Genomic DNA, 14,250 nt, shown 5'->3' with positions numbered 1-14,250 from the left:
CTATTTAACATGGAATATCAATTCTCTAATCACATCTCATTTGAGCTTCTTATTTCAATTAGCAACCCCAAAGTCTACTAGGGATCCTACTGTTCTAGGATCATTAAGAACGTTTCCATTTTCTGTCAAATGAGGGAGGAAAAGGCAGAAACTGCAACTACTCTCAGGAGTGGGCCCCTACCCTGCTTAAGAGATGATTAGGGAATAAGCAGCAGTAGTTCTCATTAGTTGCTTAGCAATGAAATGTCCCCCTATGAAAGAAGAAACGAACAATGCGAGAGGTGTTGCCATGCAAATGAGTAAATGAGTAGTCTTTCATCCACTCAAGGATAAACTGTCCTTCATTAAATCTAATCAATCTGGATTAAGACACCGATGAGTACCTTGTGGACAGACAGCAGAAGACGGAGAATCCACTGTACAGATTCTCACTGAAGTAGCAAGACAACATGTTGCTCATTTATACATAAGCACTGATATGGTATGTGTGTATGACAAATAGAAACAGAAGGAAAGCAGTTTTAATTCAAGCTGGCTGAACAATTTGTTTTTTTTTATACTATTGAACCTTACCTTTTATATGTGTTATAATATTCAAATTGCTAACAAACTATTCTGAAATGCCAACTGAATTACTGCTAATGATCAACAGCAAGTTTAATGTTCATAAAGACTTAAATACTAATCCATGGAGTAAGACATGAATAACGTGCTAGAGATGAGCATTTAATTGGTTTCCTACGTAACAAATCTGAAAAAAGCATAACTACATATACAGCCATACATTCAACAAAAATACAACTGTTTATGCTACCACTGGTATCAGTGCTCTTAATCTTACAAAAGTGGAGTTCTTAAATAACGAAATTTCATTACTGCTGCCTTAATTTTCAACCTCCAGGTCCAGTTTGCCACTCCTTCAGCCACAGATCCACTTCATTAGGTTCTCTAGTTTCATTTCCCTGCCACTCAATAAAGTTTTCCTGGTTTGACAAGTTTTTTTTTTTGTTGGTTGGGTTGTTTTTTGGTTTGGTTTTTTTTTGTGTTTTTTTTGTTTGTTTGTTTTTTGGTTTTTGGTTTTTTGCAAAGGACCAAATGGAGGAAGCAAGGGAAATGTTTTGGGGGGGGTTTCTTTCCTCCACATCAGATTATTCAATATGTCAAATTTAAAACTGTTACAAAAACATATGAATCAGAAGAGGGGCATCCAACTTTTTGGCTTGCCCAGGCTACATTGAGTGAAGAGAAATTGTCTTGAGCAGCATATAAAAATATAGCTAATGTATAAGTAAAGCAAACGTATTTATAATATCTTTCATTAAAACAAAAATAGAGAGCAACAAAAACATAAAGCCAGTGGGTTGGATACGTATGAATTAGAGAGAAACAGAGAATTAAACCATCACAGAAAAAGAAAAGATCAAGAGAAAGGGAAACGGGGCAGCTCTGTAGTTAAGAAATAAAGATGACAGCAATGCTGGACTGTCCTTTTGCCAACTTCCAGATCTGATAAAAGACAACTCTTCTGCCTACAGTGCTTTTTATTAGTTGGTTAGCTTTTTAGGAGGAGCTTTTTAGGAGTGCTTTTTGGTTAGCTTTTTAGGTTTGTTGTTGGTTTTGGGGTGTTGGTTTTTTTTTTTTTTTTGACAAATATCTGAAAGAATCCTGAACTCCACTGAGTATTCACACAAAATCTGATCACTTCTCAGTATATATTTAAAAGATCCATACAGATTTGTAACAAAAATACTTAAAATAAAATGCATGTCTCTAATTATGCCTTGATTAGCTATTCCAAAATGTTATTCATACTAAGACAAATGCGCTGTTCCAAAAACCAGTTCCAACTCATAATTCAGTATGATGATAAATCTTACCTATATATTCACAAACGAAGACTACGAAAAAAGGAGTAACGAGATCATTTATGCCCTGAACATATCCACTGGCTGGGTGACGGATAGCCCAGATAAACAAAATTCTTTCAAAGATCTGAAAAAGAGTTAAAGAAACTCTCAGATAATTTACCACGTGGTGAGCACATTTTAAACAAGACACTTGAAAAGTTCACAACAGACCCGATGTCACATCGTTACAAGTATAGTAACATATATAAAAGCACACATCAACAATTATGTTCATAATTAACTGCCAACGTTAATTATGTTTCTAAGTTACTTTTTAAAAAAGCATTTTCAGGGTATTAGTACATGTTAAAACCAGACTTGCATGTAATTCAGTTACAACAGAGCAGCAATTACTCACTGGAGCTTTTCCAGTGATATAAAATTCCTCTTCATTACACAGAAATATTAAATCATGCTTTCATGATCATATATCCCTTTGAAACAAGTATTTTCTCAATGTAATAACCTACTTGTTAAGCAACAGGAAGAAGTATTTAATATAATTAGAATTTTTGAATAACATGCCAAAAAATAAAGTCCTTACTAGCTATGCTTGCTTAATACTGCAGCACTGAGTTTTAGACTTCAGAAGCACAAATACCAGTTAATAAAACATCAGACAAAAAAATAATCAGGAAAGGTAGAAATAAGACAACCCTTTATCACATAAGTATCAGCTCCTGAATTCCTTGAACCACATTTCTTAGGAAAAGCTCCAATGGCCACAGCATACACAATCTGACTATAGGATGGACAGCATGAGAAGAACATGATGCAGGACAATCATAGAATTTACAGCCACCGTAACTTAGGTCTGTGACAGACAGAATCTCCTCCTGACTGCTCACTTCTGAAAACAGTACATTGCTTCAGAAGGCCACACATGAGCAGCACTGTGGAAGCCACAACATGCTCTGCCCTAATTATCAGTACTCAATCAAGGACAACCTTGTGAAACAAAGAGAAAGTTTGCTCTTCACAAAGAAGATGTGATTAAAAAAAAAAAAAAAGGGTGCAGACAGGCAGGGAAGCAGAGCAGAGGCATGAGAGGTCACCAAGCAAAAGGACTAAATCAGTTTTAATAGCAGGCTGCAGTACTAATAAAAAGGAAGAGAATTTGTAAGGGGAGGAGTCTCTCAGAGGAGACTGAGTAGAGTTTGCTACAAACCCAGAAATCAATGATTTGAGAGATCTGCCCAGAATGGACACAATAAAGAGAGGAAGTTTACAAGTTTTCTCACTTGAAGCATTTGTTAGCTTCAGAATTGAATTACTCCAGTTTGGATTTAAATAAAACTTATCCTTTATCTTCAATCCCTTTTACAGTCATTTTCAGGTAGGGAAATGATTAGGCATATCTGACTCGCATCCAGGTGTTTGAAAGATCCATTACAGGCTTCCATATGTGCTACCTGAAGCTGGAACACGTTTATGCTTTTCCCTGTGAAAGTCAGTTCCAAGCATCAACATCCACCCTCCTGCCTCATGCATTCAGAATCAACTTTCCTTAACGTGCCAGCTCCTAGTTTCCCTGGCACACACAAGAGCAAAGTGCTGCAAATCCACAGAACAATGAAGATGGGCAACAGTAACAGAAGTGAAAAGCTTTTGTGGGTACTGAAACAAAGCCCTAACGCATCATGCAACAACTAATGCAACAAAAGCCCAAGCTGATCCATTACAGCTACATCGAAAAATGAAACCATTGAGACTGTAAGAGAATAGTTAAGAATCGTGCTGGGAATCATCCAACTTAAAACACAAGTGGGAAGTGACATCAGGTTGTTTTTGGGGTTTTTTTTTGTTTTTTTTTTTTGCTTGGTCTAGTTTCAGTTTTGAGGAGAAGATCAGGCAGAAAAGCAGGTATTCGATTGCGCATTCTCAAAAATATTCCCTTGCTCTCATTAGCCAAGAATCTTATTTCTCAGCTATAAACTCTTACTTTTACATAGTGGGATTAAAAAAATATACAAATAATGAGGAAAAAAGAATCAGTAGATAATTATCAAAATACTCATGGCAGAAATGATAAAAACAGTGCTTTTCAAGAAGGCAAGTTAAGTCAAACAATTTCTCATTTACAATACCAACATTCCCTTCCCTTTCCTCAGAATCAGATAACTTACACAGATTGCACTTCAAACTGAGATACCCCTGGACTTCACAGCATTTTAAAAATCCAGATATGAAAACTAAGGTAAAGGGAGGGTTATTAATTTTTTTGGAACAGTAAATTATTGAGCAGCAAGGATCACTTAGTAATTGGCAACCAGACTTAATTTCCCCAAATGCATCTAATCAGAAATTCAACAAATATGCACTAAAATAGTGTTTTCAATTTCCTGCTCATTTTCATGAAGTTTCATTTACTGCTTTGAATCACAAAAAATGAGCACTGAATACCTTAAAGGCAGCCTGATTTAAGTTTCTATACAGTGTTCATCACTGTGTTCAAATAGCACTCATTAAAAAAAGTCACTTTCCCCAAAGGTTTCCTTCTTGATTTCCAAGCCAGCAACAGAAACTGGAATTACTTTTCTAGTATGAACCACCACATCTCAGGAGATGTCATTACCAATCAATTATTCTCTTTTCATTTTAACTCTCATTCACGATAACATTAAGAACTGTATTCATATACATAAGAAGAATCCATTAGCTTAAATGCAGATTTTTGAATTTCTTGTGGGTTTTGCCACCCCAAAGGAACTCCAAAACCCCTAAAGCTTTAATCATGAAAGGTCTATGAATTTGCTTTTTATTTCTCTTTAAATAACCAATAAAAGAAGTGAAGAAAATTTTATGAAGTAATTTTCAATCTTGTTTCCTCAAAATTGCTTCTCCCAAATAACGCAAGCATAGCAGGGAAATAGGCATATACCATCCATTTCAACCTAATTCAATTAGAGACAATACCAGAATTGAAAATATATAAAATCATAGGCTACTGAATTTTACTATTCACGTTAATTAAACCTACACCTACAGTCACTGATCTTTAAAATAAAGTATTCACAACAGAGAAGTCCAGCAGACTTGGTCAAACTATATGTGAGAAGACCTTCAACAACCCTCTCCTCCTCTTTCAAGGGACTCCACTCAGAATCACAGAAAGGCCTGGGTTGAAAAGGACCACAATGATCATCAAGTTTCAATCCCCTGCTAAGTACAGGGTCGCCAACCACCAGACCAGGCTGCCCAGAGCCACATCCAGCCTGGCCTTGAATGCCTCCAGGGATGGGGCATCCACAGCCTCCTTGGGCAGCCTGTTCCAGTGTGTCACCACCCTCTGAGTTTTTGTAAAAAAGTTTTGCTCCTGGCTCAAGCACTACCATTCTGCTTGGCACCCTCCAATAACCCCCTCCTACAATCTACACAACTGCCATAAAAATAATCAGACTGATTTTAAAAGGAAGATCTATCTCATAATGACTTATTTCCATAAAATGTCAAATTCACAATAGTTTTCCTAAACTCAAAGATAAGAGAATTTCTTAAGTAGAATAATCTACAATAAGAGCTTCCAACCCTTAAAGGATTTTGACAGATACAGAAAAAGGAACCACGCTATGAATTAGTTCCAAACACATACATGTGATTCAAATTCATTAAAAGAGTCACCTGAAACTCACATTATTCAGATATAATTCTTACCTCTGTTACTTTGGGCTGAAGTCTTAGAACTTCAGGGCTCATGCGCGGGATATCTATATGAATCTAATTAGACAGAAGCAAGAATACTGTAAAAAGAGCCAACAGCACAATTTTTAAGTCACAAAAAAAATAGACAAACTTACAGTTTTACACTATTAGTTATAAGCCCACTGTATTATTATTTTAGAAATAACATGGATTTAGTTCAAAGCTATAGGACCAAATACTTAAGTCATTATTAATTTAAACTATTAACTGGGAGAAAAAAAAAAAAAAGAAAAGGAAACCATTATTTTCTTTCACATTTTAAGATCCTTACACCAAAGCTGATTGTTTGCAAACTGTAGTTATATCATCAATACTCCTTGGCTCAGTGCAACTATGCCTAACAACGTAACTACTACATATGTGTAAAGCCATGTGCAACTGACTACAGCACACACATTTAATCTGTCCTAAGGAAGTCTAAGGTAAGGCTGAGTGCTCAAGTCAGTACTTTGTGATGCAAATCATTTATTTTAATACAAAACTTCAAGAGAAGTTATCTTGCTTATCTGGAGAGGCAAGAAATTTGGACACTCTTAAGCTAATTACTTATCATACAGTTTCAACTTCTTAAGCAGGAATATGGAGCCAGTAAGGAACAGTCAGTGTGGTACTATCTTCTCAGCCATTTGAAGGAGGGCCAGAGGAAATCTCTATTCCTCTTAAATGGAACAGAATAAATGGTACAGCCACAAGCATGGCACGACAAAAGCTAACATTATAAGAAATCTACTATTTTAAGTATTAAACTGAAGTATTTCATATTTTGAGAAAGACTTAATTTGGCTTCCAAATTCTAGGAAAGCAACTGATTAGACCAGTTGATTATCAAGTAAGCTTAAGAAAATAAATAAAAGCAATAGCAAATTTCAAAAACGATCTCTTCAAGCTCCTTAACAGATCTAACGTTGGTAAGAGGTAATTCAGTATTTGTTTTACCTGTCTATAGGTATCTTGATGACTCTCATCATTTCTGGAGTCATAGTATTGTTCAACAAATGCAAAATACTCCTTTCGTTTCCTTTGTAAAGTGCTTTCTCTTCGGTCCACATTTGCAGGCAGGTAACCCTGAAAAATAAAAAAAGAAGAAATGAAAAAGATCTTACTCTGCTTCACAAAAAGGACAGTTAGCATTTGATTATATGCAACAGGAAAGCTAATGAACAAATGTAGTACAATGCAATCCTATTTTGGTCTGAATAATAGCTCAGGAAATCAGTTTTCTAATCATTGTAACTGAATACAAAAGTTCAGAAACCAAGACCTTACAGAAAAAAAAAACATTTTTTTAATAATACATTTCAAGTCTTTCATCTTTCCAAGCAGTTTCTCATCAAGAATTCTAAGACGTTTGCCTTCCAAATAAAAAAAGTTCAAAACAATTTCAGAGAAATGTGAAGCTACTTGAGTTCATTAAGTTCTGCATCCCCACATGGCCCTTATTTCAGGAATTTTATTCAATTTTTCAATAAAATGCATACTTGAGTTGCTCTGAAGTATGAATGACACTTACAAATATACTTGTTTAAATTATAGTTAAAACCATAATATGATGGTGTATTTACTGAAAAGCCTCAAATATTCTAGCTACTTTAACTCTCTGTTTCAGTTACAGAAATAATAATTTCAAGTTTTCTTTTCATCTAAAGAGGTTATGAAAAGTTTCAGCACAAACTGGACTCTTGGATATAAAGCTCATTAGTACATACTGCCTTAGTTGTTTCCTAAAAGTAGTTTATAAATATTACTTTCCACAAGGTACAGTCATGCTAAGGAATTTGTTCGTCAGATATGCAGTTAATACGTATCTGAATTGTCCTTCAATGAGCTCACGTCCAATCTACCAAAGATCCCATCCTCCCACAAAAATCCATTCTCATTTTCTTCTGTCCAGTTTGATCTCTATTTCTAGGCTGTCAACCTACTGCCACTTCAAAACAGTCTCAAATGACCATGTCATCACTTTAAGAAAGGAACTACAACTGCTATTAAATGTTCTTATTACATGAATTGAATGTACTAGAAGGATCATTATTCATGTTACTACCTGCTGAAAGATTTCTTCAGCATTCAAGAATGGCTAATGCTTTCCCGTGTGTAGCTTGATTTCAAACATAATATGGCAAAAAAAAAAGAAAGTCAGTTCATATTTTACATACATGGCAGACTTGAAAATTACACTTTGGAAAAGAATCTCTGTAAACCTAAATGGCTTTAATAGAGATCTAGCCACCCAAGAAAAAAAGATTAATATCTGCTATTCATATCAACTTAAATTATTTCTTGCCAGTATTACAAAAATTCTCCTTTCATGTTTTCAGGCATCATCATACTAATAGTAATCAGTAAAACACAGGAAGCAAGTTTGTTTTTTTTCAACCAAGAGTTTTCTTACTAAAAATAATAATAAATTAAATCCTCATAACATCACAGAACATTCAGAGGAATCACAAAGAAGCTGTGGCTGCTCCACCCCTGGAGGCACCCAAGGCCATGTTTGGTGGGCCTGGCATCCTGAGCTGCTGGGTGGCAGCCAGCTCACGCAGCAGATGATCTTTCAGGTCCCTTCCATTCCAAGCCATTCTATGATGTTAGAACTGCAGCACGTGCTTGCACTTGAACAACGTGCCATAGCCCAAGTAACTAATTTGATGCTATGCATTTAGCTATCAAAACAACTTTCTTACTCAGTCCTTAACATGACAAGTAAAAACAGATTTAGGGTAAATGTAATGTGCTACAATTTCTGATTCTACAATAGAATCAAACGCACTGAGGATAAATGCCTGGATTTCATTACTCTCCTCCAACAATCCAACATCAAATCCCATTTCTACACCGTTCTGCCAAAAACAGTAAAATTAAAACCCACACACTAGAGTATCAATTGCTTATGTAAATATCTTTGTACTAAAATAACTAAAAATATGCTGTATTATAATTCCTTCTTATAACATGACAAGAAATTAAGCACAAATATTACATTCTAGATGGCTTAACACATACTTGCTTTAGCAAAACCATTTATTTTAAGACGTACTGACTTGCATCTGATTCTGGCTATTTTCAAATTGCATCCCCTTAACTTTTGCCTCAAGATTCAGACTGACACTTAATATCCTGTCCCAGTGCTCTGAACTTAGTTAAATATTGAATTCTGCTTCACATTTATTCTCAACAGTTTGATTTTTTTTTTTTTCCTGTAGGATATCTTAGCTCCATTAGAAAAGAATTCATTTGTGAGATCAAATGTGATTGTTCCAAGGATACCAATATTTTCTCAGCAGACTTTCTGCCATTACTCTGTTTTGAAGACTGAAGTCATCTTTCAGTAGGACACATCCTGTTTCCCGTTCACTTTACAAAATTAAGGTTTTTTTTAAAAGTAGGTAAGGATGGCAAAATACCATCAGGGCATAAATTGGTGGAGGGCTTATCTATCAAATTCCCTCCAAAGGCAGCCATAGCTGCTATTCAAAACAACATTGGGCCTGAACAATTCTGCTTGTTCTCTAGGGATGCGATGCCTGGTTGTTTTTTTTTTTTTTTTGGTTTTTTTTTTTTTGTTTGTTTGTTTGTTTGTTTTCCTTATACTTCAGATATAAATCATGTAAATTTTCAAACTGTTAACAGTAAACGTGATAGCAGTGGCTTTTCAGCACTACATTGAATTTCATCTTTCTCCTTAAAAAAATATTTTAATCAAATATTTTAACACTATTATTTGGAACTTAACCTACCCTTCAGCCTCAGCTTAATCAGGCTTCAAAGTCAGTTTTGAGTAAGTTGTAAATTTCACAGAATCACAGAATCACCCGGGTTGGAAGGGACCTCAAGGATCATGTAGTTCCAACCCCCCTGCCTAGCAGGGCCACCAAACACACACATTCAGATCAGGTTGCCCAGGACCCCGTCCAACCTGGCCTTGAACACGTCCAAGGACGGGGCATCCACAACCTCCCTGGGCAACCCGTTCCAGGGCCTAACCACTCTCCTTGTAAAGAACTTCCCCCTAACATCCAACCTAAATCTTCCCTCCTTCAACTTGGATCCATTTCCCCTAGTCCTGCTGTTGTCAGCCCTTTTGAAGAGTTTACTCCCCTCGTGGGTGTAGGTTCCCTTCAGGTATTGATAGGCTGCAATGAGGTCACCCCGCAGCCTTCTCTTCTCCAGGCTGAACAAGCCCAACTCCCTCAGCCTGTCCTCATAGGGGAGGTGCTCCAGCCCCCTGATCATCTTAGTCGCCCTCCTCTGGACCCTTTCCAAAATCTCTATGTCTTTCTTGTACTGAGGGCTCCACACCTGGACACAGTACTCCAGATGGGGCCTCACAAGAGCCGAGTAGAGAGGGACAATCACCTCCCTGTCCCTGCTGACCACCCCTCTCCTGATGGAGCCCAGGATCCCATTTGCCTTTTGAGCTGCCAGAGCGCACTGCTGGCTCATGTTCAGTCTCTCATCCATCAGGACCCGAATTTCTGACTGAATATTTTACAATAGACATCCTAAATTTCAAAAAATAAAACTGTCTAATGTTGGACAACTTTAGAAGCAGAACTAAAATATATTGTACAATGCCCACTTAATCTCAGTTAGCACTAAATATTTGCCATTAAGAAGCTGCATCTACATTTTGAATCAGTGGAACTAAGCTGCAAATTTAGTGGAACTCATTAGCAAGACAGACTCTTTCAGTCACTGGAAATCAAACTCAATGTGAAGTAAATACTTCACGTTCCCTGCTGAATTCATTCTATAAAAAGCAAAGCTATTTAAGTCTACTCTCTGAAAAATTCAATAGTGTTAAACTGTTGTGTATATAACTCAGAATTTTAAAGAGTTCTTAAATGCATGAAGATTTGCTGATAAAGTGTCTTTCACAGTCTCCAGAGAGCAGACAGCACGAGATTTTTGCTTCTCTTTAATACAAACATTTTTGCAAGTTCTCTCAGCCTTGTACAAAGAAACAGCTAACATGAACAACCACTTACCATGACAAGTTTTACAGCTGAAAAGACTGATACCAGAAATATTCCTGCCAGGAATACACAGTATTTTTGCAACAGAGCCCTTTATAAATAACAGCACAAACAGTGAAATAAAAAGGTTCACTTCTGCAACATCAAACCCAACAAACCCCAGGTTCCCATAAGCTCCCTATGCTGCCTTGTCTAAAGCACTCAAGTATGGGGGTTTTTTTTGCTGCTCCATGGTATTTCAATCTGCACCCAAGCTACTGCACTTCCAAACTCCTCCCACCTCCAATGCAGAACCCCAGATGAGGTTCTGAGCCAGCACTCATTGAGGCAAAAGCAAACAAGTGATCAGCTTCTCAAGCAGCTTGGTTCCCTGAATTGACTCAAGCCCAAGAGGAGGAGATCCAATGCCACAAAGTAACTGATAGCAGCTGTTTGGATTTGTTCACCTGAAACTAAAGTAAAAAAAAAAAAAAAAAAAAAAAGAAAAAAGAAAACCAGCCAAACCCAAGCTCCTTTCACAGCTTTTCCTCAATACAAAGCTAATCCTTCCTGCGGAGAGTCTAGTACTTACTGTAATGTCAAGCCAGATGAAAGCCTTTTGTGGGACACAGATAGCCTCTGCTTCCTCACTGCTCGCCTATTTTCAAGAAAACTGTAGGAATTCACTTGTCTTTCAAGTCTCCAATGTTGGCTCAAATCTGGTTGAAAGAGGCTACTTATCACATAAGTCCTGCTTTCACAGAAAGCCAGGCTGAAAATAAAAGTACACAGCTGGCATGATTTATTACCACTTCTCATTCTCCTCCTTTCACTTTGACAAATTCATCTTATAATTGAGCAAAGAACAGAATTTTTATTACAGTTCAGCAACAAGAAAATGCTTTCAAGTATTACTGACGGATTACAACACAGGCAAAAATATCTGCAATTCTTGAAGAAAGCCATTACTGCTAAATAAGAAGACAAAAGTAAAACTTACTGAAAGCAGCTTCCATGCAATGGGACGAACTCGTTTGGGAACTCCAGACCAACTCAATTTCCGTAATTCTTCTATTAAAAGAAAAATATTTTATGATAACTAAAAAAAAAAAATTATTCTCAATATACATAGATATATTCAAATTAGCAAAAAGCTGTTTATATTAAGTCTTCTTATGAAGTCCAATGAAATCAAATTATATGGCAATTCTAAAGAATTAATAAGACAGTGGATAATTACTTCCCGTAGGGATAACTGTGATAACAGGCACTGTGTGATGAGGTAGCTTTTTGAATTACTGCCCAGTTGTTGTTTTTTTCTTTTAAATATACTTGCCATATATTAATATGCAAGACAGATTCAGCTTTATTGCATAATAACTTATGCAGATCCGAATTAAGAATGAGATTTGCAGTTACATAAGCAGAATACACTTTATGTTTGCACGCTGGAATTTAGTTCAGCGTTATGTTTTCATTCTGCATGCTGCATTCCTCTCTCAAAAGCTCTTCATCAGACAGCACAGCCAGCTAAAGCAATCTGTGAGATTTCACACATTTTTTGTGAAATCTGTTTATTGTGGAGGAAAAAAAAAGTTACAGAAAAATCGTTGATAATGTAAAGACAAAAGATGCCTTAAAGTGTCCCTATGAAACAATATTCTTTAGGTATCTACTTCAGGTAGTAGCTCTTCTTACTCGGAATAGGAAATCAGGGTAAAAACAAGTTCAAATTATTAACACGCCAAAGAACACAGAATAACAAAATTATGTATTTCTTTTAATATATTTTTTCCAATTAGTTCTGTATTTTTAAACTCACTATCTATATTCCAGTGAATATGTTTTCCAGATTCTGTACTTCAACTAAGGTTTTAAATAAAAAAGCACAGAACAAAGTAATTACAATAAGAACTTGTCCAGTGAGTGTATTCCGTAGTTCTATTTTTAAAGTAACAAATTTCTATCTTTATAATAGAAGAAAAAATTCAAGGAGAACAAGGTGATACTGTGTTAAAGCAAGAACAAGCAAATCAAGGTGTTTTGGTTTCTTGTTGTTGTTTGTTTTGTTGTTTTTTGGTGTTTTTTTTTTTTTTTTTTTTTTTTTTTTTTTTTTTTTTTTTTTTTTTTACTATCAGTACAAACTTCATTTAGAGGTATATTGTATACAACAGCAAAATAAGTAACAATTTAGGAATAGCATACCAAGCATCACTAAAGATAAATTGAACCTTGTGCAAACCAAAGACTTGAACATCAAATATCAGAAGTGTAACAACAATACAACAAATGTGAAGTGACTTATTTGACTTCCAACAAGCTGAAGATTCTACAGCCATAGAAAAGTATCTTCAGCACCCACTAAATGCTGAGGCCCAAAATCCTGAGCTCCCCTAATGATTTTTGTACCTCTTTATACTTATGCATCAACATGAACAAGAATACACATTGGAAGGAAAAAACAAACACAAAAAGTCCAAATGTTCCCTGCCCTTCTATAATCTAAAGGCTGTAACAAAAACTATGTCCGGAAAAATAAAATCCTACTCAGTTTCACAATGACAAAATAAAGCCAGTATATCGACAACACTTAAATACACCAGAGCTATTGAAGACACAAAAGATTCAACTCAATGCAGTTATTCCTGATGTCACACCACCTTTCGCCAGCTTGGCTGTTTTCTATCACTAACACTGAAATATCACAGAATGGCCAGGGTTGGAATGGACCTCAAGGATCAGGAATCTCCAACCCCCTGCCACAGGCAGGGCCACCAACCTCCACATTCAATACCAGACCAGGCTGCCCAGAGCCCCATCCAGTCTGACCTCGAACACCTCCAGGGACAGAGCATCCACAACCTCTCTGGGCAGCCTGTTCCAGCACCTCACCACTCTCTCTGTAAAGAACTTAAATACTGCATTACTGGCAAGGCTTCTAAAACTGAAGTCTAGACAACAGATTTTGCAGGCTGTTTTGTTTGTTTGGTGATGTTCTCCCCCCACTAAGCTTCATTATCTTCATTTAACTGAACATTTTGCAATAACGTCTCAACAAAAAGTTTTATCTTGAGGGTTTTGTGTTGTTTTTTGGTTTTTTATTTGTTTTTTTGTTTTTTTTTTTGTTCGTTTGTTTTGTTTTGTTTGGGTTCTTTTCAGTCTCCTAATAATTAACTTAATTCTAAGGTAACTAAGAATTTTAAGGTAACTAATTCTAAGGTTGCACCACGGGCAGTTTTGCTGCCACATCTCTCTTCTTTTTCCTATAATTTTTGAAAGAAAATAATCAAATGTGAATGTGATTGTAAACACAATTATTCTTTGAATGTGTTTTAAAAAGATTTGTCTCCACCTGAAAATGAATTTCATCTCAGTGCTTTCCTTATACTACAATATAAAATCCATTCATTTTTAACTATCAGCTTGAGAGTTACTGAGTAAAGCTATTGTTTCTATTACTTCTCCCTCTGAACTATACAAAAAAAAAGAACAAAGACAAGAATCTAGGAGTTTTTGCCCACTTGGCAACTTACAGTAGAAACGTATTATTCTTCCATGGCTTAATGAAATAAATACATACAAAGTGTATACATTGTATCAAAAATCAGGAAAAGCAGTGAGAGTTGAAGCTAAACATAAGCAGAATCATCATATGCCTTCAAAAGCACGCAGTACTTCCGAGGTAG

General features: G+C 36.0%; 1 protein-coding gene across 1 annotated transcript in view; it reads right to left on the bottom strand.

Annotated features, from left to right (window-relative positions):
* TBC1D22A (TBC1 domain family member 22A) overlaps nucleotides 1–14,250 on the bottom strand; it is a 155,773-nt gene that overhangs the window by 118,211 nt on the left and 23,312 nt on the right. Inside the window, exons 5-8 of the mRNA XM_042815968.1 lie at nucleotides 11,565–11,635; nucleotides 6,546–6,674; nucleotides 5,562–5,624; nucleotides 1,878–1,992 (exon numbers count right to left, since the gene is read on the bottom strand). Of these exons, the coding sequence (XP_042671902.1) occupies nucleotides 1,878–1,992; nucleotides 5,562–5,624; nucleotides 6,546–6,674; nucleotides 11,565–11,635 (378 nt within the window). The remainder of the gene's footprint in view (nucleotides 1–1,877; nucleotides 1,993–5,561; nucleotides 5,625–6,545; nucleotides 6,675–11,564; nucleotides 11,636–14,250) is intronic.

The sequence above is a fragment of the Centrocercus urophasianus genome, unplaced genomic scaffold (genome assembly GCF_019232065.1).
Source record: "Centrocercus urophasianus isolate 14NV4802_14NV808 unplaced genomic scaffold, USGS_Curo_1.0 seq_15, whole genome shotgun sequence".
Lineage (NCBI taxonomy): Eukaryota > Metazoa > Chordata > Aves > Galliformes > Phasianidae > Centrocercus > Centrocercus urophasianus.
The sequence above is the reverse complement of the archived record's forward strand: the minus strand, read 5'-3'. Positions and strand labels throughout refer to the sequence as shown.